This window comes from Hyla sarda, chromosome 11 (genome assembly GCF_029499605.1).
Source record: "Hyla sarda isolate aHylSar1 chromosome 11, aHylSar1.hap1, whole genome shotgun sequence".
NCBI classification, from domain to species: Eukaryota; Metazoa; Chordata; class Amphibia; order Anura; family Hylidae; genus Hyla; species Hyla sarda.
Window position 1 is genome coordinate 33,201,024 of NC_079199.1, and position 25,778 is coordinate 33,226,801.

General features: G+C 39.9%; 2 protein-coding genes across 5 annotated transcripts in view; one reads left to right on the top strand and one right to left on the bottom strand.

Annotated features, from left to right (window-relative positions):
* FNTB (farnesyltransferase, CAAX box, beta) overlaps positions 1-25,778 on the bottom strand; it is a 393,966-nt gene that overhangs the window by 83,380 nt on the left and 284,808 nt on the right. The gene's annotated exons all lie outside the window — the stretch shown is intronic.
* The window catches only part of RAB15 (RAB15, member RAS oncogene family), a 60,854-nt gene that overhangs the window by 25,176 nt on the left and 9,900 nt on the right, over positions 1-25,778 (top strand). Inside the window, exons 3-5 of the mRNA XM_056546802.1 lie at positions 6,134-6,194; positions 12,733-12,810; positions 17,074-17,163. Of these exons, the coding sequence (XP_056402777.1) occupies positions 6,134-6,194; positions 12,733-12,810; positions 17,074-17,163 (229 nt within the window). The remainder of the gene's footprint in view (positions 1-6,133; positions 6,195-12,732; positions 12,811-17,073; positions 17,164-25,778) is intronic.

Genomic DNA, 25,778 nt, shown 5'->3' on the forward strand with positions numbered 1-25,778 from the left:
TGGATTTTGCTCCAGTTAAAATCTGCAGACCATGCATCTGAGATACAAAATGTCTGAGACCATGCGGGCTAGTAAATACAACATATTCACACAGACCGCAGATATTTATCTAGCTGTATCCCCGGAGACCAAATTCATTCAAAAACACCCCACAGACCAACCTATTTAGGAATTTTGGAAGAGTTCTATCCTAGTATCCAATGCACAAATCAACACTACACACCCAAATACTGGCAGAAATAAAAATGTTTAATACACAATTGAAAACTAAACACACTCTAACTAAAAAAGAGAAAAGATAGCTAGAAACTTAAATCTGCAGTGTAAGTACACATATACAACAAATATACAGTGGTCCCTCAACATATGATATTAATTGATTCCAGGAGAACCATCATATGTTGAAACCATCATATGTCGAGTACACATGTCTATGTAAAAATGGTAATTGGTTCTGGGGCCTCTGAACCATTGTATGTTGAATACATATCTCTATGGGAAACTGCTAATTGGTTCTGGGATGACCATTGTATGTGGAGTGTATGGGGAGTGTTTAACAAACCAGGGTGCCTCCAGCTGTTGCACAACTACAACTCCCAGCAGGGAGAACAGAATGTCCTCCATTACCATCCTGCCGACTACAGCTCTATAGGAAAGGAAGGGTAGGGCAGCCAGCAGCTCATTGGATGCCTGCAGCAAGATGCTACAGGCTATTGGCTATGGCTGCACTGGGTGGGCGGGGCTTACACGGAGCTCACAGTGGAAGCCTGGACAGCATGTTAGCAGGACAGCATGTGAGTAACAGGAGGCAGAAAGGGGCACATTAAACAACTATCTGTCACATGCTGAAGTTGTCAGCGCTGTCAGATAGCTGTTTGCACGATGGCCCCGACACACAGCAGCATCATATGTCGAGGCTGCCTTCAACATACGATGGGCTCTGAGAGGCCATCATATGTTGAAATGATCATATGTCGAGGCCATCATAAGTCGGGGGATCACTGTAGTAGAAAACACTATCTGTTGGCTATTTGAGTGGATTTTCCTTAAAAGATACATATATATATATATATATATATATATATATATATATATATGTATAACACACAAAAGAATATAACTGAGAATGCTTAGCTTCGGGACTCTTTACAGCAAGTATGAAAATGGAAAAGGCTGCAGTCCTTTGTCTCAGGATAAAGGCCCAACAGGAAGTTGAAGGGCCAGGTGTCACACCAGGAAGTTGAATGGCCACCTGTGTTGGTATCCAGCCCCGCATGAGAAAGAGAGAGCTTGGTCCTCTTTGAATGGCCTTTTTATTAGGTGTTCTCCGCCCCTAGCCAACCCATAGTGGTCTGTCTAATGTTACAAGAGCCCACCTATTGGCCCCTTTTAACATGACTAGTAGACCGCAGGTAAGAGACTCCATTTTGCCATTGTTCAAACTCCATGCAGCTTTCTGGCTTTAATAACACAAAATATAGCAAATAAAATGTATGTCATTTTCATGTCCATAACACAAGTCAATAAAAAATATAAACAATAATTATGGATGATGGAATTCGGTGAGACAAAAAAATATCTATTTCGCTATAAAATAATTTTTTTGTGAAAAAATGCACATATTTATTATCAGAATATTCTATTTTTATGAAATTTGCAAAAACAACAGTCATGGAATCAATAAATTATTTGTACCTCAAAATAATGCAATGGAAAAATACAACTTACCCCATAAAAACATTGGCCGACATTTATCATTGTCTTTAGACTGTTTTTGTGTCTAGAAAAGGTGCAAAAAAGGCGCAAGCAGGGTTTATTTGCACCTTTTTTGCGCCTTTTTGGGTTGCACTTTTCTGCTAATTTGGAGTTGCACCTGCCCCTTTTTGTGAAAAGGAGCAAAAAAGGTGCAACGCCACTGAAGAGTCTCTAAAACTACACCAGCCCAGACTTAGCTTAGCTTTTTGATGTATGTGAAGAGCGAAATTTCAGAAAATGTGACCTGCACAAAATTTTTCAAATGCTCTGCGACCATTTTATAAATTTGGGGCTCCTACACACAAGCACACAAAAAAAGTGTAGAAAAATGCTTCACTTACACCTACAATGATAAATGCCGGCCATTATCATCAAACAGCTAAATGAAAATAAAAAATAAATAAAAAAAAAACTCAGCCTCAGGCTTGGTTTACACACAGAGATTTTTAATACTCTATTTTCAGAAGTTTTTATGTATGATGTGTGAACAAAAAGGGATTTTATTTTGCTAGCCTCAATATAGGAGTCCTGGTTTATGCTTTAAATGGATAGTGTCAGAGCACAACGTCTAGCCTCAGAGTAGATGCTCTATGTAAGGATGAATTTACAGACTTTTGGCATTTTTTTGCTTTTGGTTAGATTATTTTTAGCCATTTACAGCTAAAAAAATAAGCTAAAGCTGAGAGAACACAATCGGAAACTGAGAGAACACAAAAACGTCTGAAAATAAGGGAAAAATATGTCCCAAAATACTGTTTGAACATAGCCTAAGGGTGCGTTCACACCGAGTAAATCAAGAGGAATTCACGCCGAAAAATTTAAGTGCGAAAAAAAAAGAGTGTTATTTTTACGTGGAATTTTCACAAATTTGCGCGAAATTTGTTTGGAATTGCACGCGGAAATGGGGAGAAAGAAGTGAAGGGTTTTTCACCCATTTCTGCATGAATTCCGCGTGAATTCCATGCAAATTCCGCACAAATTTTGCGAAAACGATGTCGGGGGGAATTTTTTTTTACCATTGACTTCTTTTCATTTCTGCTAGCGGATTCTGCTTGAAGAATGAACATCTTCTTTCTTCAAGCGGAACGGAATTCAGCGTTGGAATTCCGCTAGCAGAATTTCCAAAGTGTGAAAAGGACAGCGGAAAAAACAAGTCAATGGGCAGAGGAGATGTGAATTAATTTGGAGCGGAGAATTCAAGAGGAATTACTCAAGTAAATTCCTCTTGAATTACTCCGTGTGAACGCACCCTAAGGGTGCATTCACACGGGCGTATTCGTCAGCGGATCCGCTGACAAAGGCCCCTAAAGTGCTACCCTCTTTGTGCCTGCTAATAGCGGCAATCCGCCGCTATCAGCAGACACACTGTGAAGTGCGAGTCACAGTGTATCCGCACATCCCGCACATCGCGGCCGCTCCCCCGACTCCCTGAGCGATGTGTGCGAGTACACTGCAGGGTAACTCGCACATCGCAGTGTGTCTGCTGGTAGCGACGGATTGCCTCTATTAGCAGACACAAAGAGGGCAGCACTTTAGGGGCCTTTGTCAGCGGATCCGCAGCTGCGGATCCGCTGACAAATACGCCCGTGTGAATGCACCCAAAGAGTGCGATTTTAAACCTTGATCAATGGGTGTGGCTGCCAGTTGACTTTTTATGTTTAAGGAGGTTCAGTTAATTGTGGGTGTTACTAATTGCCATGTATTTGCTGCATTCGGTGCCACATATTGTGTCGCTCTATACAAACCTATAGAGTGTGACTAAAGCATGCCTGTGATTTCCCAATTTTTTTTTTTTTTACTTTGTCATATTAAAGTTCACACAAAGGGGTACTCCGGTGGAAATTTTTATTTATTTATTTTTTTAAATCAACTGGTGCCAGAAAGTTAAACAGATTTGTAAATTACTTCTATTAAAAAATCTTTAACCTTCCAGTACTTATAAGCAGCTTTATGCTACAGAGGAAATTCTTTTCTTTTTGAACTTCATTTTTGTCTTGTCCACAGTGCTCTCTGCTGACACCTGATGCCCGTATCAGGAACTGTCCAGAGCAGGAGAGAATCCCCATTGCAAACCTATGCTGCTCTGGACAGTTCCTGATACAGGCATCAGGTATCAGCAGAGAGCACTGTGGACCAGACAAAAAAGAAATTAAAAAAGAAAATAATTTCCTCTGTAGCATACAGCTGCTAATAAGTACTGGAAGGGTAAAGATTTTTTCATAGAAGTAATTTACAAATCTGTTTAACTTTCTGGCACCAGTTCATTTAAAAAAAAAGTTTTCATCCGGAGTACCCCTTTAACACTTCTGAGTGGTGATAACATTATTTTACTGCTCTCACTAGTGTTATCGAGGCCCTAAGAAGCCTCCTTCTTTAGGGTATGTTCACACGGGTGGATTACCTGTGGAATTTCCACAACATATTTGCACAGCATATCCGCAGCGGATTTTGCTACCATTGACTTCAATGGGTCTGAAGGAAAATCTGCTAATCTGCCTCCATTGAGGATTTTCTGATAACCCATTGAAGTCAATGGTAGAAATAGTACGTGTAAACGTACCCTAAAAGTGCATAGCTATTTCTCATTCTCTCTATTTAAGGGACAGATTAGCACTTACTCCTCTGCTTTGCCATAACATAGTGCTGATAATTGTACTGGGAGATAATTTACATAGTACAGTACTATAGTTGGCATGGTGGCAAGGGGGAGGTGCTATGTTGGCAGAACAGAAAGAAACAACATCTGCATAGCAGGTAAGGGGTTACTCTAAGTACTTCAGTGCTTCTGATGATAATGATAATCCTGCAGACTAAATGAAGAGGAGGGGGGAGGGTTCTAAATTCAGGAGGCAGCACTGTGTATATATAATAGTAAGAACTCTAGTAGTATTTACACAAGGGACAGCTGCCCAGATCATGATAGGTGGTCTGGGATGAGAAGGAAGCCTTGTTTTATCTTTCAGGCACAGCATGGATACTCTGAAGAGACAGGTCAAATGTACACAGACTCTCTAGCCTCTTCCCTGCATATAGTACTAGATATTCCCCACTTTCTTAGTGTCTCTGTAACTAGAGATGGACTAAGCCTAACCGGCAGTGGACAGTGGATTGTAGAGACATGAAACAGCTAGTGGGCAAGATTTTAGAGCTAAATCTAGAAACCACCTGGGCTATGAAATGGGGAACAGTTGTTTGAAACAACAGTAACTATTTTAAATTTGGAGGAATGTGAGGGAGGGGCATACAGGGCAGTTTGAGAATATTATATATCTTGCAGATTCAAAATCTTAATGGGATATAAAGTGTTAGTTCTCAACAAACTTTACCCTGAGCAGCGGGAAATCTGTTGCGTATTCTCCTATGAGCAGCTACCCGCCAGCAGCCCTGTGTGTGCAGTGAGGTTTGGAGGCGGGCTCATTCATCACAGTCATGTCCCTTACTGCACACAAAGGGCTGCAGTGGGTTACCCTGCGTGTCAGCTCATAGGAGAATATGCAGAATATTTCCAACTGCGCAGCGAATTTCGCGCAGCATGAAATACGCTGCGGATATGCTATTTGTGACCCTACCTTTATATATAATAAATGTTAAAAAAAAGTTACTGTATTGCTCACTAAAATACTGTTTGTAGCATAGCAGAGATCACTGTATGGTCCATGTATAAAGGCTAAATTGCCTAAAATGCATATAACCATTGCAGACTTTATAGGGGTGCTGAGCCCGCATAGCATTGCAAGCAATTTCAGCTCTGAAGCCTGGGTAATTGTGAATGCAGCCCTGAAATTTGTTACACGCATTAGTATCAGATAAGTAATGCAATGTAGTTACAAAGTTACTCAACTTATTTGAGGAGATCAATGTATAAAAGGGTGCCCAGAGGAGGACCCTTCAATTTAGACCTGAAGTATTTTCCTAGGCTTCAGATATGGGGCATTGATTTTGTGGGCTTAGAGAGGACTTTTATTTGGATACCAACAGCTTGATCAGCCGTATTTTCTCTGGACTTTGCCGCCCTGATGATTATTAATGAGTTTGCTGAAAGAACAAAAACAGTTCCTTCGGCGGCTCGGCGCACGCATGCTGTGTGGTAAATAAATGTAGAAGAAAGCAAATTCCTAATTGTACTTGTCTAGACAGAGAATTGGGCTGGAAAAAGAAAATCAATCTTCATGCTTATCCATAGAATGATTGGAGACATCCGGCATATAAAGCCCCCATGGCTTAGTGTCAAGGAGCGTGAATCATCACAATGTGATCAGGCATCTTGGCAGGACTTAGCAGGACTGACATAATTATGACAATGTCACACGCTTCACTAAAAGATGATTTGATACTTTTTTTTCCCATCTATTAACCAAGGAACATTTTGTTTTCACAGGGACACGGCTGGCCAGGAGAGATACCAGACAATAACGAAACAGTACTATAGAAGAGCACAGGTAATATCTGCAAATTGGATTCGGCTAAGACTTTTGAGAAGGTCTTTGGCTGAGATTTATCAAAAGCTGTCCAGAGGAAAAGTTGCAGAGTTACCCATAGCAACCAATCAGATCGCTTCTTTCTTTTTTGAAAAGGCCTGTGAAAATGAAAGAAGCGATCTGATTGGTTGCTGTGGTGACCCATGGTGATGGCGGGACCACGGGATGTAGCGGTGTAGGTGGAGGGGCAAGATGGTATTAACCCCAGAAGCCAGGTGTTATTAACCTCTCATGTTCGTGACGCCAGAGTGGTTTTTGGGTACCGGAGCCACACGAACGGTATCTCTGCTATCCCAATGGCTAGGCAGTGAAAGGAGAGTCCACAACCAAGTTATGGTTTAATGGAGGCTTTACTGAGTTAAGACAGGTGTTATTATCTACACAGCTAGGCCAGAATCCCAGAGAGATGGCCAGGAACACAGAATGACCTCGCAGCTGCGACCAATTATACTTGTAATGGACTTTCGAGGCTTGACTTTAGGCTTGGCTAGATAGTGACAGCAGACATAGACTTGACTTACAGGAATGACTGTAGATTTGAGGCCTTCCAGGTAGCTGGACACTAGCACTGAGACATCTGGTGTTTGCTGGTCCCAGTAATGTGGTGATGGTAGAAGAGCAAAAGAGAGAGAAATTTGTAATGGCCGCACCCTGATATAGAGGGAAGCTGAGCCAAAGCCCATTGGTCAAGCTGCTGGTCTTGTGTTAAACTGGTGCCCTCTGGGTAACATGTGATAACATAAACATAACATGTGACATTCCACAGGTCCTTTAGATGACCTCTCACAGGTCCTTTATACTAACTATACATTAATACACTGACCACAATTCTATTACAATAAATGACAGTATAGTAACAGCAGGGGAGACACTGCAGGAGAGGGCCTAAGTGTAGTGCAGGACCATGTCCTGTACTGGGACATCACATTGCTATGGGCAACTCAGCAACCTTTTCTCTCGACAGGTTTTGATAAACTTCCCCCTTTGTGTCTTTACTCCCCAGTAATAAGGGATGAATGTATAGCAAGTTATTTACTCTTTATGGTTTGGGCTATTTTGGATCCAGCTGGTAGTGACATGAAGAGAGTTTAAACATCGTAGACAAGTCACTTAAAGCCAATGATTTCGAAACAGTGCGACTCCAGCTGTTGCAAAGCTACAATTCCCAGCATGCCCAACTCCCAGCATCAGCAACAGCTGATTGCTGATGTGTGGGAGGGAGAAAAGTGACCTCACACTTACAAACAAGTAAGGCTCAAGTCCTGCAGGAACGCATGGGAACTAAGTTCCTGCACTTTTTCTACAGCAGGAACACAGTTCCCATTAACAGTAGTTTTGCAGGACCAGCACTTGAGTGGAAATCTGAGTTCCTGCACTTTTTTTTCTTCAAAGGACTTAACTCACAATTAAAGAGGGTCTCAGGAGTTACTCATATGTCAAAATGACAGTGAGGCTGTATGGCTATGTTCACACATAGTATTTTCAGGTGTATTTGTAGTATGAAAAGATTGTATTGTGATTCAAAATATAGCTGTAACAATAACTGGCATTTCACTTATTTAACACCTTATTTAACACCTAAGCACTTTATGCTATTTTACACACATACTGCATTAAAGGGGTTATCCAGCATAAGGTGATTTTAGTACGTACCTGGCAGGCAGTAATGGACATGCTTAGGAAGGATCTGCGCTTGTCTTGGGGCTAAATGGCTAAGTCATGAGATTACCAAAACACTGTGGCTAGCTTTTTGGGAACTTGTATTTCCTGTTTGACTTTATTTTTTTTTTTTTACTACAAATCCTAAAATTCTATTTTACTCCTTCCCACACATCAGCCACCCCACCCATTGAAACATAAATGAGCTGCAGACCTGTGGTTTTCAATCAGGGTGCCTACAGCTGTTGCATTAGTTGCAGATTGATCCCTCCACCCATTGAAGCAGTCAGGTCTCAGCCGCATTGCAAGCTGGGAAAAATCTGAGACAACAGTCATTTTGCATGCTGGTAAAAATAAATAGTGGGGTGAAAATCACAGAAGAATTGTGAGAAAACCGTCACACACAGGAACAGACACTATATTATGAACTACACTAACTTTTCAGCCCCTGTAGCATAGTCAAATAAAATACCCCTTTAAATAATTTGATGTGTAAACATGTCAAATAATGCAATATTTTCAAGCATAAAATACAATTACAATGCTAAAAATAAAAAAAACAAAGAATATGCAAAAAAAATGCTTGCAGAAAAAGAAGCTTGCAAATTAGAAGCTCGTTTTGCTTGCAAGTGTGTTTTTAATATTTAAAATACAGAATGTGAACATGGCTAAAGAACAAATTCTGTGGGCAGAGAAAACAAAAGTTCTTTTCGCAAATATTGAAAATAATCTAAGCTGAAAGGTACCATATAGATTTTTGAAGCAAAGCCTGAAGATTGCGCACTAAAAACTGCCACAGGCACATTGGGTCTAAACAATACTCCTAATAATGTGCTCTGCCTCCGCAGTGGAGATGTGTACCAGTGCTGGATATATAATTGGCCTTGCTAGGCTTTTGCCAAAGGGTTCCCAGAGGAAACTGAGACACATGGCCATCCTATCTCTAGCTTTGGTTAATTGCAAGGTCCTATTCCTCGTTCTATACTTAATTCCATCTATTTCTAATGTGATTGATTTTTTTATCATGCATTTCTAAGCTTCCATTTTCTATGAGCAAATAAAAAAAAATTTTCTACCGTATATACTCGAGTATAAGCCGTTTTTTTTCAGATGAAAACGCCCCCCTCAGCTTATACTCGAGTGAACTCTCCGCCAGTCAATCCCTTCTCAGTGGTCTTCAACCTGCGGACGTCCGACAGCCATCGGCTTTCCTCCTGTACACCCTTATGTAGAGTCATTTTCTCCTCATGCTCCCCCTTACAAAAGGCCTCCTCTCCCCCCTAAGAGACTCCTCAAACAAATCCCCCACCTCTTTCCCCTTAATGACCCTGCTCCCTTTATTATGCCCCCTTCTCTTGGTTCCCCTTCTTAATGCCCCACTGTTAGTGCCTCCTCCTCCCTTCCTGCTTCCAATAATAGTTCCCTAGCTCTGTGTTGCTGCCTCACCTGCTGTCCAAGGCTCACACTTTTCTATGCCTGGTGCAGCAGCACACAGTGTGAGCCCCGGAGCTGCCGCACCTCCTCTTCTCCCCCTCCTGGGCCTGTGTCGGTCCCTCTGTCCACTTGCACCCAATGTACGCGGCGCAGAGCTCTGGTAAAGTACAGGAGCAGGGATTCCTGTTCCCTGTTCCTGCAGAATAATAAGTGGCGATGCGTACATTGTACACATACATTGGCACTCATTTTACTTTCTTAGGGGCCCAGTATTAGGTGGCCGTGAGGCCCTCTTGAGTGCAAGGCCTTAGGCGGCCACCTAACTTGCCTAATGGTAGACCCACCTCTGAAGGAAATGGTACAGTAGTGTTTGTACAAATCAAACCAATCTTACTGTATGTATGTACCATTTGCCTAGGTTCACACATTAGATTTTGGTCAATATTTTTAGCCAAAACCAGAAGTGGAACCAACACAGGGAAAAACTATTATACAAAGATTTGCACCTTTATCTGGACCCACTATAAAAATACTGACAGAAATGCTATGTTTAAACGCAGCCTCAGAAAGATTTTTAGTTATCGCATAAAAAGAAAGAAAGCAGATTTAGGTGGTGGCAGTAGTTACCTTACCTTACCTATTGCTATTTCACTAAATTACTAGCCTGGAAATTAAGTAAATGTAACATATAATAATGTATTATGGGAACGACATTCTTGTTTGCATTAAGTGGGTAGAATACTGACGGTATTTACAAGATTCAGGACACTAGCGATGCAGCAATAATGGGATGAGACAGTCGGAAAGAAATAAACAGCTCCACATACCTGTGAATGGTGACGGAGATAGAACGGAGTGATCCAAAAATATATTGGGAAATCAGCTGGAAAACAATGAAGACAGGGAATTTCATCATGTACTGAATATCTTGGGCTGCCTTTTTATCAGATTTACCATAAGCATTAATTTACATAAATTAGCAATTCATTTGGATTTGTCTTGATTCCTAAAGGCTGATTTTAAGATTTTAAGACCTGACCCATCTATATGACCCATCTATATTACAGCTGCAAGTCCAGGCTTCAGTTTGGGTCATAAGACCCAGGGTCAGGCTGGGACTTGCGGCCATAATAAGGATGAAAAATGCATTTTACTTGAAACACCACTAAATTAAAGGGGTATTCCATGGGAAAACATTTCTTTTCATATAAACTGTCTTCAGAAAGTTAAGATTTTTTAATAGATGTAATTTACAAATCATTTAAATTCTTCCAGTACTTTTCAGCTGCTCAAGTTGAGTTGTTGTTTTCTATCTGACCACAGTGCTCTCTGCTGACACCTCTGTCCATGTCATGAACTGTCCTACTCTGGACAGTTCCTGGGACAGACAGAGGTGTCAGCAGAGAGCATTGTTGTCAGACAGAAAAGAACAACTCAGCTTCAGCAGCTGATAAGTACTGATAAATAAGGGTTAAGATGTTTTTAATAGAAGTGATTTACAAATCTGTTCTGGAGCCAGTTGATTTGAGAAAAAAAAAGTTTATTCATGGAATACCCCTTTAATACGCCAATAGAAAACAATTGGTGCAGAATTGATTTAGCATAAAGAAAATGCATTGTTATGAATGAATTACTAAAAAATATATATGTAAGGACCACTGGTTTGGTATTGCATTATAGCTCCATTACCTTGGGGGTAAATTTACACGTGGCATATACATGTGCTTGCTGCCGTAACAGACCCATTCAGATACTGGACTATAAAGAATCAGTAAGACAGAATTATTGGTGACTTTGTTTACGGGTGTAAGCTGTACATCTAAGTATTTACTTGCTGGGTATTCTAAAATGACTTGTTCATGCATCTTGTCTCCACAATTACAGACGGTATCATTTGTAATGAATAATTTCATCATGGCTGTCCCTCATTTATCACCATAATGGAATAGGACATGCCGTACATAAACCCTACCATTTGTTACGGCCAATAAAACACAGTGAGCTTCACTGAGTTTCCTTATAACTCATTGTTGTCTGCATTGGTTTAAAGAGGTATTCCAGGAAAAAAAAAGTCTATATATTTTTTTTCTTTCTTATATATCAACTGGCTCCAGAAAGTTAAACAGATTTGGAAATTACTTCTATTAAAAAAAATCTTAATCCTTCCAATATTTATCAGCTGCTGAAGTTGAGTTGTTCTTTTCTGTCTGGCAACAGTGCTCTCTGCTGACATCTCTGCTTGTCTCGGGATCAGGATCTTACCTTGTGGATTATTCGCTGGTAGTGTGACGCTATGGAGCGCTCTTTTATTTTATTTTAAATAGCAGCATTAGGCCATAAACCCTGTCCTGAGACATCACTGAACCTGTCCTTTAAATAATTATATATTCTGCTTTTACATTACCTGGATTTTGCAAAATGTAGACTTAAAGGGGTACTCCGGTGGAAAACTTTATTTTTTTAATCAACTGGTGCCAGAAAGTTAAACAGATTTGTAAATTACTTTTATAAAAAAATCTTAATCCTTCCAGTACTTATTAGCTGCTGAATACTACAGAGGAAATTCTTTTCTTTTTGGAACACAGAGCTCTCTGCTGACATCATGACCACAGTGCTCTCTGCTGACATCTCTGTCCATTTTAAGAACTGTCCAGAGTAGGAGAAAATCCCCATAGCAAACATATGCTGTTCTGGACAGTTCCTAAAATGGACAGAGATGTCAGCAGAGAGCACTGTGGTCATGATGTCCGCAGAGAGCACTGTGTTCCAAAAAGAAAATAAATTCCTCTGTAGTATTCAGCAGCTAATAAGTACTGGAAGGATTACGATTTTTTAATAGAAGTAATTTACAAATCTGTTTAACTTTCTGGCACCAGTTCATAAAAAAATAAAAAAATAAAGTTTTCCACTGGAGTACCCCTTTTAAAGAGGGTTTTTTCCCCATAAAGTGATGGCACATAGCTATGATATGCCATCCCTTTTTGATCGGGGGGTATGTGGGCTGAGTAGAGCCATACTGCAGTTCCCTGGACAGCCAGGAGCCACGGGCACAGGGAAAGCCAGCGCTGCAACCCCCTACTTCTGAGGATCAATTGGGCCCTGGCAGACCTTGATCAAGTGATGGCACTTAAAAGCCTCCTTGTAACCTGTGTAAAAAATAGCATTGCATTCTGTAGAAGGGGAATTGACACCCAGTAAGCCATTGTGTGTGTGCGCCCAGGGTTTTATGTTTTTGTTAAGGAAAGAAATTTCCCATAGATCTATTCTGCTATACAGTAAGAAAGAAGCACAACTCTCCAGTCCATAACAGATGACAGCTTCTGATCAATTTCATATTCTGAAACTTATATTTATTCTATTGTATATTACTTTTTTTTGCATTTAAGCTCTCTTTTCTTTTTTTAAGGGTATATTTTTAGTATATGATATTACAAGCGAGCGTTCCTACCAGCATATAATGAAGTGGGCCAGTGACGTAGATGAGGTATGTCTATTTATTATCTATTTCAGTGATTACATTACCATAACATGTATCAAATCCTTAAAGGGGTACTCCGCTGCTCCAGCATTCTGAACATTTTGTTCAGAACGCTCAGAGCCAGAGGCCGTGATGTCATGGCCACACCCCCTCCATTCATGTCTATAGACATGAATGGAGGGGGCATGGTGTGACATCACAAGGGGGCGTGGCCATGATGTCACAACCACTGCTGCAGGAACCCGGCGTTTGTTTAGAACGCCGGGTGCTGCGGGAGATTGCGGAGGGGCCCCAGCAATCAGACATCTTATTCCCTGTCCTTTGGATAGGGGATAAGATGTCTAGCAGTAGTGTTCCCCATTATAGGGGTATTCCAGGCAAAAACGTATTTTATATAGATCAACTGGCTCCAGAAAGTTAAACAGATTTGTAAATGACTTCGATTTAAAAATCTTAATCCTTTCAGTACTTATGAGCTTCTGAAGTTAAGGTTGTTCTTTTCTGGCTAAGTGCTCTCTGATGACACGTGTCTCGGGAATCGCCCAGTTTAGAAGAGGTTTGCTATGGGAATTTGCTTTTAAACTGGACAGTTCCCGAGACACGTGTCATCAGAGATTACTTAGACAGAAAATAACAACCTTAACTTCAGAAGCTCATAAGTACTGAAAGGATTAAGATTTTTTAATAGAAGTAATTTACAAATCTGTTTAACATTCTGGAGCCAGGTGATATATCAAAAAAAGTTTTTTCCTGGATAACCCCTTTAAGATCACTATATTGTTGCCATCTGTCACCCATTGACTTTGCTGAAATTTAAATTCACTACATTTTTGCTCATTTTTCCTATTATAAACTGCAGTTTATCGCAGATTAAAGTGTCCTTGTTAATAGAAAATACTTTTGAAATGTCCAAGAGACATGCAAAAAGTTATTTTTTTGGTTGGAGTCAAGTGTTCAATACCCCATGATCATTGGAACACGTGGGTAGAAGTACATTTATGTAGGTTATGCACTTCACTCCTTGGTTTGCTGCGTTTTTCTGTCTCACTGTACAAGACAAGCTCCATAGTCTTGGCTTGTCTTGTGCAGTTAGATAAGAGATCACAGCAAGTAGAGATGAGCGAACTTACAGTAAATTTGATTCGTCACGAACTTCTCGGCTCGGCAGTTGATGACTTTTCCTGCATAAATTAGTTCAGCTTTCAGGTGCACCGGTGGGCTGGAAAAGGTGGATACAGTCCTAGGAGACTCTTTCCTAGGAATGTATCCACCTTTTCCAGCCCACCGGAGCACCTGAAGGCTGAACTAATTTACGCAGGAAAAGTCATCAACTGCCGAGCCGAGAAGTTCGTGACGAATCGAATTTACTGTAAGTTCGCTCATCTCTAACAGCAAGCTAAGGTGTAAAGTTATTACCGCTTGCTTTTCCTCTCTTGTTCTAGCAAACATCCAGACATGTCTTTGCGACATATGAAAAGTTTTTTTTCTAATAAATGGGCGCTGTCACTTAGAAAAACTTTTGACTTATGACAGGGACACGTCAAAAGTTTTCACCGGTCTAGGTCTCAGGGTCTCAGACTTATAATGGAGCAGAGAGACAAAGATCGCTATGAGCTGAAAGTGAACATCAATGCCCCACACTTTTCCTGGCTCATTCTGCTGATTGGTATGGGTCTCACTAGGACCCAGACCGATCAAAACTTTTGACATGTCATGTGACATGTCAAAAGTTTTTCTAAATGACAGTGACACTTGAAGCTTGTGTATTGGGAAAAAGATAAGGATAACTTGAATTTGTACCAGAGCCAAGTCAGTAATGAGTTGGATCAATTCTGAAGCTACAGGAGTGCAATAGGACTAAGTCACTAAACTGTCATTCAAGAGAAGAACTGTAGCCCTTTAAACCAAATAGTTTCACTGGAACGAAAAACTATCTATCATAAATCCATTAAAGGGGTACTCCGGTGGAAAACTTTTTTTTTTTAAATCAACTGGTGCCAGAAAGTTAAACAGATTTGTAAATGACTTCTATTAAAAAAATCTTAATCCTTCCAGTACTTATTAGCTGCTGAATACTACAGTGGAAATTATTCTCTTTTTGGAACACAGAGCTCTCTGCTGACATCATGACCACAGTGCTCTCTGCTGACATCGCTGTCCATTTTAAGAACTGTTCAGAGTAGGAGAAAATCCCCATAGGAAACATATGCTGTTCTGGACAGTTCCTAAAATGAACAGAGATGTCAGCAGAGAGCACTGTGGTCATGATGTCAGCAGAGAGCTCTCTGTTCAAAAAAGAAAATAATTTCCTCTAGTATTCAGCAGCTAATAAGTACTGGAAGGATTAAGATTTTTTAATAGAAGTAATTTACAAATCTGTTTAACTTTCTGGCACCAGTTAAAAAAAAAATGTTTTCCGCCGGAGTTCCCCTTTAAAGCACCTCTGACACTTCATTGACAAGATGTGGTGATGACGTTTATAATTTTTTCCCCAGCATCTCACTGCTCGAGGTCATCTGCAATGTGAAGAGTTTTATCAATCTTCCTCAGCAGTGTTAATGCAATGCCATGTGGAGGTGGATGAACGTCAGATAGCCATTGAAGAACAGCAGGCTGTCATTAAAGATAAGCTTACGACACCCACACATAGATGTCATGCATTATATGGCAGTTTTTTTTAATCTATATCAATTCAATACAAAATATGTGTTTTTTACACATATTTTTGTAGTATTAAAGGATAGCCTGCTGACACTGTGTTTAATACATGTTTTAGATTTAGCATTTAGTTTAAAGGGGTACTCCCGTGGAAACCTTATTTATTTATATTTTTTTTTAAATCAACTGGTGCCAGAAAGTTAAACAGATTTGTAAATCACTTCTATTGAAAAATCTTAATCCTTCCAGTACTTTTTAGGGGCTGAATGCTAAAGAGAAATCCAAAAAAGAAATGCATTTCCTCTGATGTCATGACCACAGTGCTCTCTGCTGACCTCTGCTGTCCATTTTAGGAACTGTCCAGAACTGGAGAAAATCCCCATAGCAAATATATGCTGTTCCTAAAATGGACAGCAGAGGTCAGCAGAGAGCACTGTGGTCATGACATCAGAGGAAATGCATTTCTTTTTTGGATTTCTCTTTAGTTTACAGCCCCTAAAAAGAACTGGAAGGATTAAGATTTTTTAATAGAAGTGATTTACAAATCTGTTTAAAGGGGTATTCCTGGAAAAAATATTTTTTTATATATCAACTGGCTCCAGAAAGTTAAACAGATTTGTAAATTACTCCTATTTAAAATTTTTAATCCTTTCAGTACTTATGAGCTTCTGAAGTTAAGGTTGTTCTTTTCTGTCTAAGTGCTCTCTGATGACACATGTCTCGGAAAACGCCCAGTTCAGAAGAGGTATGCTATGGGGATTTGCTTCTAAACTGGGCGTTTCCCGAGACACGTGTCATCAGAGAGCACTTAGACAGAAAAGAACAAACTTAAAGGGGGTTATCCAGGAAAAAAACATGTTTTTATATTTCAACTGGCTCCAGAAAGTTAAACAGATTTGTAAATTACTTCTATTAAAAACTCTTAATCCTTTCAGTACTTATGAGCTTCTGAAGTTAAGGTTGTGCTTTTCTGTCTAAGTGCTCTCTGATGTCACGTATCTCAGTTTAGAAGCAAATCCCCATAGCAAACCTCTTCTAAACTGGGCGGTTCCCGAGACACGTGTCATCAGAGAGCACTTAGACAGAAAAGAACAACTCAACTTCAGAAGCTCATAAATACTGAAAGGATTAAGATTTTTTAATAGAAGTAATTTACAAATCTGTTTATCTTTCTGGAGCCAGTTGATATATATAAAAAAGTTTTTACCTGGAATACCCCATTAACTTCAGAAGCTCATAAGTACTGAAAGGATTAAGATTTTTTAATAGAAGTAATTTACAAATCTGTTTATCTTTCTGGAGCCAGTTGATATATATAAAAATGTTTTTTCCTGGAATACCCCTTTAACTTTCTGGCACCAGTTGATTTTAAAAAAAAAAGGTTTCCACGGGAGTACCCCTTTAATGCCTGGAAGCACTGGTCATGTGAATAGCAGGGTTGTCCCATGATCACATTAATTGCTTATTGTTTTGCAGTTCCATATAAATACATTTTCTCAATAATGTCATGGCTGTTTTTTTCCTGCATTGAAGAAAAAAAATGCAAGATAGTATATGCATTCCATTATTGTGGGCTAATGTTGAAGCTAATACTACGCGTTTTTCTTTTAGTATGCACCTGATGGCGTCCAGAAGATATTAATTGGAAACAAAGCTGATGAAGAACAAAAAAGGCAGGTCGGGAAGCACCAAGGAATGAAGGTAAGTTCTTCTTAAAATATACATGAAACGTGCTATTCACTAGAGCAGTGGTCTTCAACCTGCGGACCTCCAGATGTTGCAAAACTACAACTCCCAGCATGCCCGGACAGCCGTTGGCTGTCCGGTCATGCTGGGAGTTGTAGTTTTGCAACATCTGGAGGTCCGCAGGTTGGAGAACACTGCACTAGAGCTTCAAGAAAGCTTTCTATTGACTTGTATTTTTTGCAGACTATTGGACGATTCCATGCCCCAGGTATTGCCAACTCTTGTGGTAAAGGGTTAACCAACTTGGGGATACTCATTATAAATGCAGGAGTAAAAATCTTATACTTAGCTGTATATACAGCACAGACCAAAAGTTCAGACACACCTTCTCATTCAGAGTTTTCTTTATTTTCATGACTATGAATATTGTAGATTCACACTGAAGGCATCAAAACTATGAATTAACACATGTGGAATTATAGACATAACAAAAAAGTGTGAAACAACTGAAAATATGTCATATTCTAGGTTCTTCAAAGTAGCCATCTTTTGCTTTGATTACTGCTTTGCACACTCTTGGCATTCTCTTGTTGAGCTTCAAGAGGTAGTCACCTGAAATGGTTTTCACTTCACAGGTGTGCTGGTGTGGAGGAGGAGGTGTGATGGTGTGGGGGGGGGGGAGGGGGGGCTTTGCTGGTGACACTGTTGGGGATTCATTCAAAATTGAAGGCATACTGAACCAGCATGGCTACCACAGCATCTTGCAGCGGCATGCTATTCCATCCGGTTTGCGTTTAGTTGGACCATCATTAGTTTTTCAACAGGACAATGACCCCAAACACACCTCCAGGCTGTGTAAGGGCAAGAAGGGGAGTGATGGGGTGCTGCGCCAGATGGCCTGGCCTCCACAGTCACCGGACCTGTTTGAAATGGTTTGGGGTGAGCTGGACCGCAGAGTGAAGGCAAAAAGAACCAAAAAGTTCTAAGCATCTCTGGGAACTCCTTCAAGACTGTTGGAAGACCATTTCAGGTGACTACCTCTTGAAGCTCATCAAGAGAATGAGTGTGCAAAGCAGTAATCAAAGCAAAAGGTGGCTACTTTGAAGAACCTAGAATATGACAGATTTTCAGTTGTTTCACACTTTTTTGTTATGTATATAATTCCATGTGTTAATTCATAGTTTTGATGCCTTCATTGTGAATCTACAATTTTCATTGAGAAGGTGAATGAGAAGGTGTTTCCAAACTTTTGGTCTGTACTGTGCATGTATGTATATATATATATATATATATATATATATATATCAGTTTATCCATTACTTCACTCATTGTAAGCCACACCTTGATAATCCTGCCTACTGATGCTGCTCTGGTCTATCATTCCCAATGTGCATGTGCTGGTTTTGTTCCACAATTGTAAATGCTACCTCACTCATCCCCTCACTAGTGTAGTGACTTTGTCGTGCAATTTGAATTAGAAGAATAGAAACATCAACTGTGCTTGCACTGCTCCAGGAGGGATCGGAAACCAGCACAAGTGCAGTTGCACATTGAGAATGGGACATCATGGACAGACCACTCCATGTTATATCCTGCCATACACAAGAGTGATGTTGCTGAAGGTAGGATCAGAATACATCACCTGGGAACGTGGTTTACAGTAAACCTCAAACAACAAAACTGGTAACAATACATATCTCACTAAGTTTGAATCGTAACTCTTGTCACGCTCCGGCAGCAGGATAATATTTTACATTTTTGTAGCTCCTTCATATTCTGAGACTTTGCCATGACTACAGTGGTCAAGATACAGATTGGGTGGAAGTCGCATAGACTTGCATGGGACTTTTGCCAAATCCATATCTTGATTGCTGTAGTTTTGGCCTACAAATGATGCCATTACAATTTTAATACATATCCTGCTGCCAAAACATGACTGGGGTTACGCTTTAAAGGGGTATTCCAGGAAAAAACTTTATTTTCTTTTTTTTTATATCAACTATCAACTGGCTCCAGAAAGTTAAACAGATTTGTAAATTACTTCTATTAAAAAATCTTAATCCTTCCAATAATTATCAGCTGCTGAAGTTGAGTTGTTGTTTTCTGTCTGGCAACAGTGCTCTCTGCTGACATTTCTGCTTGCCTCTGGAACTGTAGAGAGTAGAAGAGGTTTGCTATGGGAATTTGCTTCTAAACTGGGTGGTTCCCGAGACACGTGTCATCAGAGAGCACTTAGACAGAAATGAACAACTCAACTTCAGCAGCTCATAAGTTCTGGAAGGATTAAGATTTTTTAATAGAAGTAATTTAAATCTGTTTAACTTTCTAGATAACTTTCTGGATAACCCCTTTAATATTTTCATGCATACAAAACTTAAGTACCTCCATGGTAGCCAACCCCTTTACCATGTTAAACTTGGCAAAGCCTAAAAAGCATATTATTTCTATAGAGATAGGAAGATAGGATGCTGTTAGATACCCACATTACTAGTAATCTTCTGGAGAAACGAAGGAAAGGACAGCTACAAATCCAGTCTCTGACTTAAATTTTACAAAGAGAACACCAGCATGTCCATACACATTTTGCCTAAGCAGTAGGTGCAGAGTTTTACAGTCTAAGTATAAAGGATAGTTTATTAAATTGTTAAAGCAGCATGAATGACAAGAATAGAACGCAAGGTCTTTGCCTCCGTTTTCTAGTGTGTATAAGAAAAAAAAAAAAAAAACACAGGCCAAATTGTTTATGAAGACATTTTTCAGCACATTTCTGACACTTTCCCAACATATATAAAAGTAATCGGGACTGATTCTTTATAAACCTTTCACCAAATATGTTTCTGGCACTTTACTATTATTTTAGTGCAATAGGTTATAGAATAACCGTGTTGCAAGTTGCAAAATGGTTAACCTGTCTAATGGTGATGCTCTAAGAGTAGCCTTGAAATCCCTGCAGTAATGGATACAGTTCCCATGGCAACAATCCCCCTATCTCTCAAAGGGGATGAAATGTGTGGTAAGTTCACTGCACGTTATATAGAAGTGTCAGGAGTAGAGCGCAAATCACATTCTCCCCAATGAGCAGATAGTACGTGATACGGAACCTTTGGTTTCAATTCCCTACATTACCAAATATAAAATAAGCAATAACACTTTATATTGTATATTCTTCCCTTGAGCCAATAAACAGTTTACAATACAGTGAACCCTACAAATGGCGTTCAGCATGCAAAACAAAACTTCCCATGCGTAACTGATCTACGCCTGAACTATAAATAAATCTACGGAAAAAATAGCTGACAGAGATCATTGATAAGACAAAACTTTATTGACATAAATGCAATGACAAACAAAACAAGAATAAAATCACATAAAATGGAAAGTGCTATGGTGGAATCTGACAAAAAGGGGGCTATGCACGCAAATAGTAAATGTACAACATACAAAGTACAGTAAGGTATACCAATAATGCTCACTACTCCAGGGGTTGCACGTTGCACTTGCTGTCACCATTGGTAACCAGTGTGCTACATGTTTACATTTTGTACCTATTTGTACTTATGCTTGTTCTAGTATTGATCAGCTTGCATACCTTACTGAATGCAGAATATTTTGTTATTTCTGCTATGCTATTGCGATTGAGCATTGGATGGTTTACATACCTCCGATAATGCACTTAATTAATGCTGTTGTTATGTCCCCCCCCCCCCCCTTTAAAGGAGTAGTGAGCATTATTGGTATACCTTACTGTACTTTGCATGTTGTACGTTGTACATAGTTGTGCATAGCCCCATTTTTGTCAGATTCCACCATAGCACTTTCCATTTTATGTGATTTTATTCTTGTTTTGTTTGTCATTGCATTTATGTCAATAAAGTTTTGTCTTATCAATGATCTCTGTACGCTATTTTTTTTTTGTTGATTTATAAATAGCATTCAGAAGTCTACAGCTTCCAAACAGGAATTGTGCTGACAACATAGAACATTGTAGCCTACATAAGGGTGCCCCACCTACCTATTCATTGTCTTTGGGGACCCTAGTAAGAGGCAAAGGTTTGTAAAATATCCCCAGTTCAGATAGGGGTGCTGCTAGGGGTGTTGTGTTTTAGCAACATGGAAAGGAAGCAGTTCATTATTTAAGGTAAGTTATAAGCAAGCAACAAAAATAAAACACATTGTATCTTTCAATTTATAGGATGATTTGTGCTAAATTGTTGCAAAAATAAGCTCTGCCTGAACTTTCATGTTTGCTAAAATAAATAAATAAATAAATAAATAAATGTGAGTTATACTCTGTGTTTGTGGTGCCATTGTTATGCAATTATGATAGTTCTAAAGCCTGTCTGTACAATAAAATAGGGGAAAATAAATATATATCTACATATACGAGATGCATCTTGGTGTTCAAAATATTAATTCTCCATTATAAAGTATAATTCTGCGTTTTTTGAAATGGACTTATTTGTGGTTATCGCTGGCATAACAAGGTCAATGTTTGCTCCAGACATTACAAAATCTAGTATTTGTGTACTGAAGGAGTAACCTGGACATTAATAACAGATTTGCACCAATAGGTAGACTCCAGAATTTATCAATAGAAGCTAAATGTAAGAGGCATTTCAATGTTATATCATCAAAATAAAGATAGAGCCGTAGCAACTATTCTGGTTCTTTATGTATTTTTTTTTTATTGTTATCATGTTTTGTCCAATATCAATGTCTGACAGACTGTAGGGGTTTTCCATTTAAGTGATAAATCCATATTACAATACATTTATTGGCACCAATTTAAGAAGTAATACATGTTTATTTTTAATCAAAAGTATTTAAAAATCCTTTCCATAGACATCTAGTAATATACTGAGCCAAACAATTTATTTTTACTGCTTACATTACTGGTGATCAGAGGGATATAGATATTGGGGAGATTTTTCAAAATCTGTGCAGAGGAAAAGTCCCCCATAGCAACCAATCAGATTGCTGCTTTTACTTTTCAGGGGCCTTTTAAAAAAATTAAAGAATGATTATGATTGGTTGCTATGGGCAACTTATCAGCTTTTCCTCTGCTCAAGTTTTGATAACTCTACCCCATTATCCCTGGTTACCAGAGGCGATAAAAGACTAAAGACGATTAGTTTCTTCAGTTACAATGGGGATTGTTGTACAGGAAAAGGAAAAAATATTGGGCTTTCACTTTATCATAGTTCTTAATGGGGATCCCATTGAGATAAATAGGTCTAAAGAAATACATTATGTCAAGTAAAACATAAGGCCAGGTACACATAGGCGTATTTCATTTGTAAAAATGCATCTGTAAAATCACGGAAAGATTGCGTCCATATTTTTTACCATTAATGTGGAAATGTTTTTGTCTGTGCACACGGCATATAAAAAATGGCCATATCTTTTTCAACTGCATAAATAAGAATAAAAAATTTCCTTTTTATTTATTTTAATTTTTACATATTGTGTGCACAGACAATTACTTTCCATAGACTTACATAGAGCACATTAACGGTAAAAATTTTACGGACACATTTTTACAAATTCAGTATGCTTTAAAAACACTGTATGGACCTACTGTACTGTTTGATACTTATGCCCCATGTGCCTGTGTTGCAATAACTCGTTGCCCTTGGTTATGTCCACCTTATTGAATTCACCAAAATGATCACAGGTGCTCAGTTCAACTGCAATCTCCTGGTCTGTTTTAGTACCTGCATTTAGACTTCAATGCACATAAAGCATGTTGGATTGTGGGAAAATGTGTGCACTGTTGCATGGCAAACAGCATGACCACTGTTCAGAGAGGAAACCAAAAAATGCCTAATGGAGAATGGCTCAACTGTACTCATATGCATGTGATATGCGTCTGATTTTACCTACTTCGCTGGGGCTGCAATGAAAATTAAAATAAATAAATGATGCATACCCGCTCCCTCTGGGCTCCCAGCTGGCTGTTACTTCTGAGATGGAGTTGTCTCGGCAGTGACAGCCAATTCTAATGACACTAAGCCAATCATAGACTGCAGACGTGTCCCGCCTCAGTCAGTGGTTGGCTCAGCGGGCTGTCACAGCCGAGGCAACCAGCAGGGAGCTGGAAGCCATCACAGGGGGAGCCCTGAGGGAGCAAGGTTGGTAAGTTTGCTTATTTTTTTAATTTTTTTTATTGCATCCCCAGCAATATAGAATACAAAAATAGTATCTAAATAACCATTGAAGGGGTACTCCCCCCCCCCCTAGACATCTTATCCCCTATCCAATGGATCTCTGCTGCGGCACCCCAGTCATCCGGTGCACGGAGAGAACTTTGCTCCTTTCCTTATAACTAGCAATGCAGCGCCAGAGGCTCCTGACACCACACCCCCTCCCATAGACTTGCATTGAGGGGGCATGGAGTGATGTCACGGGGGGGGGGGGGGGCGTGGCGGTGACGACTTGAGGCTCCGACGCCGCAGCTGGCATTCTAAACGAACGCTGGGTGCTACAGGAAAATTGCGGGGGGTCCCAGCAGCGGGACCCTCACGATCAGACATCTTATCCCTTATCCTTAGGATAGCGGTTAAGATGTCTAGGGGCGGAGTACCCCTTTAAAGTCCAATGTCCAGTATGTTACTGTAAAGACCACTGCACAGTTTGCTGTGATCAGGCCATATCCAGACAGTTGCATTTCAGCATTAAGAATGAGCCAGAGCCATATGTTTAGAGCTGAACATCAAATATGATTTAGGAAACGTTTTCTGACCTGTGAGTTTTGGACTTACTATCATGAATAAGACTTTGGGAAAGATTTTTCCTGATCTTGCAGAACAGGATCTGTCATATATGGTGTCTGCACTATGACCATCTGAATCCTTTCAGAGGATATAAGCATTGCTTCCTCATCATAAACCACTCCACTTGGCTACCATACCGAGACTTAATCCTTGTCTTGAAGGCCCCTGTGAACCAGCCTGCTTAAACCTTCAGCTGTTGTGTATGTATTCCTGGAATACTTAATCTTATGTTATAAGAAATGTCATTTAATAAATACTAAGTTTAAAGGGGTATTCCAGGCCAAAACTTTTTTTTATATATCAACTGGCTCCGGAAAGTTAAACAGATTTGTAAATAACTTCTATAAAACAAATCTTAATCCTTCCAATAGTTATTAGCTTCTGAAGTTGAGTTGTTGTTTTCTGTCTAACTGCTCTCTGATGACTCACCTCCCGGGAGCTGTGCAGTTCCTATGGGGATATTCTCCCATCATGCACAGCTCCCGGGACGTGACATCATCATTGAGCAGTTAGACAGAAAACTTCAGATGCTAATAACTATTGGAAGGATTAAGATTTTTTAATACAAGTAATTTAGAAATCTGTTTAACTTTCCGGAGCCAGTTGATATATATAAAAGTTTTGCCTGGAATACCCCTTTACTGGGGCTCCCAGTCTTATCACCTTATGAGAAAAGAAGGTTTAGAATGCTGTATTATAGATATAGAAGATGTACAATTCAGATCCAGTTGTGTCACATGCAGGGCCAGGCTGAAGTCCCTTGGGCCCACCAGAGGAAATTACTCTAAGGGTTCACCCTATTTCTTGTGAATCCACTCTAAAATAATCATTGCACACCCACAGTTACATAGGGTATCTGGTGATTTGGTTTTTAAATCCACTCCACATTAGACTATGATGCTCCATATTTTGGGCAAATTATTGTGTCACAGCTTGAGCCAAGTGGAGGATCTCCTGGTAATCTGGTGGGTCAGTTCAATGCTGGTCACATGTAAACACTCTATATACATCTATACACAAGGAAATAAGTCTGGCACCACTACTGTAAATACATCTAGACAGCTATGTTCGGCAAAGTGTAGTACAGCTAATGACCGCGTCTGTCTGCTATATGGTAGCTATGGGTGATGGCGGTGCTTATATCAAAGAAGTCCAGTATAGTAACAGAAACTTTAGCAAATAGAGAGTGTAGATAAAGCACTCACCGCAGTCAGAGGTTCAGCAACAGGTTAAAACTTTTATTCCAGACTTGAGCCGGTAAAGCAGAGCAAACAGACACACAGGGAGCGTGGATGGAACAGCTGAGGTGGGGGCATGACAAGGGGGTGGCAACCGGTTTCACGCACTGAGGCACTTCCTCTGGCCCACGCGTGGGCCAGAGGAAGCGCCTCAGTGCGTGAAACCGGTTGCCACCCCCTTGTCACGCCCCTGCCTCACCTGTTCCATCTACGCTCCCTGTGTGTCTGTCACGCCCCCGCCCCCCCGTGTGATGTCACGCTCCGCCCCTCAATGCAAGCCTACGGGAGGGGGCGTGATCCTTTTGGATAGGGGATAAGATGTCTAAGCACCGAAGTACCCCTTTAAGTGATGTTTTAGTTTCTATTTTAGATAACAACAACCACCATTTTTTATATTTATTTTCCCATCGCCCCCCAACAACTTTAACCCAGCTCTGGCAGATGATGAGCATAGCAAAGAGATCCCCAAATCTAATGGCAGATTATAATCATAATAAATATTACAATAACCATGTAATCTAGTAAATGCAAAAAGGGTTTATAAACGTAGAAAACAAAATGGTACCTGGGATGAAAAAACATAAATGATCTTGTTCAAAGCTCTGAAACTCCCTTGTGC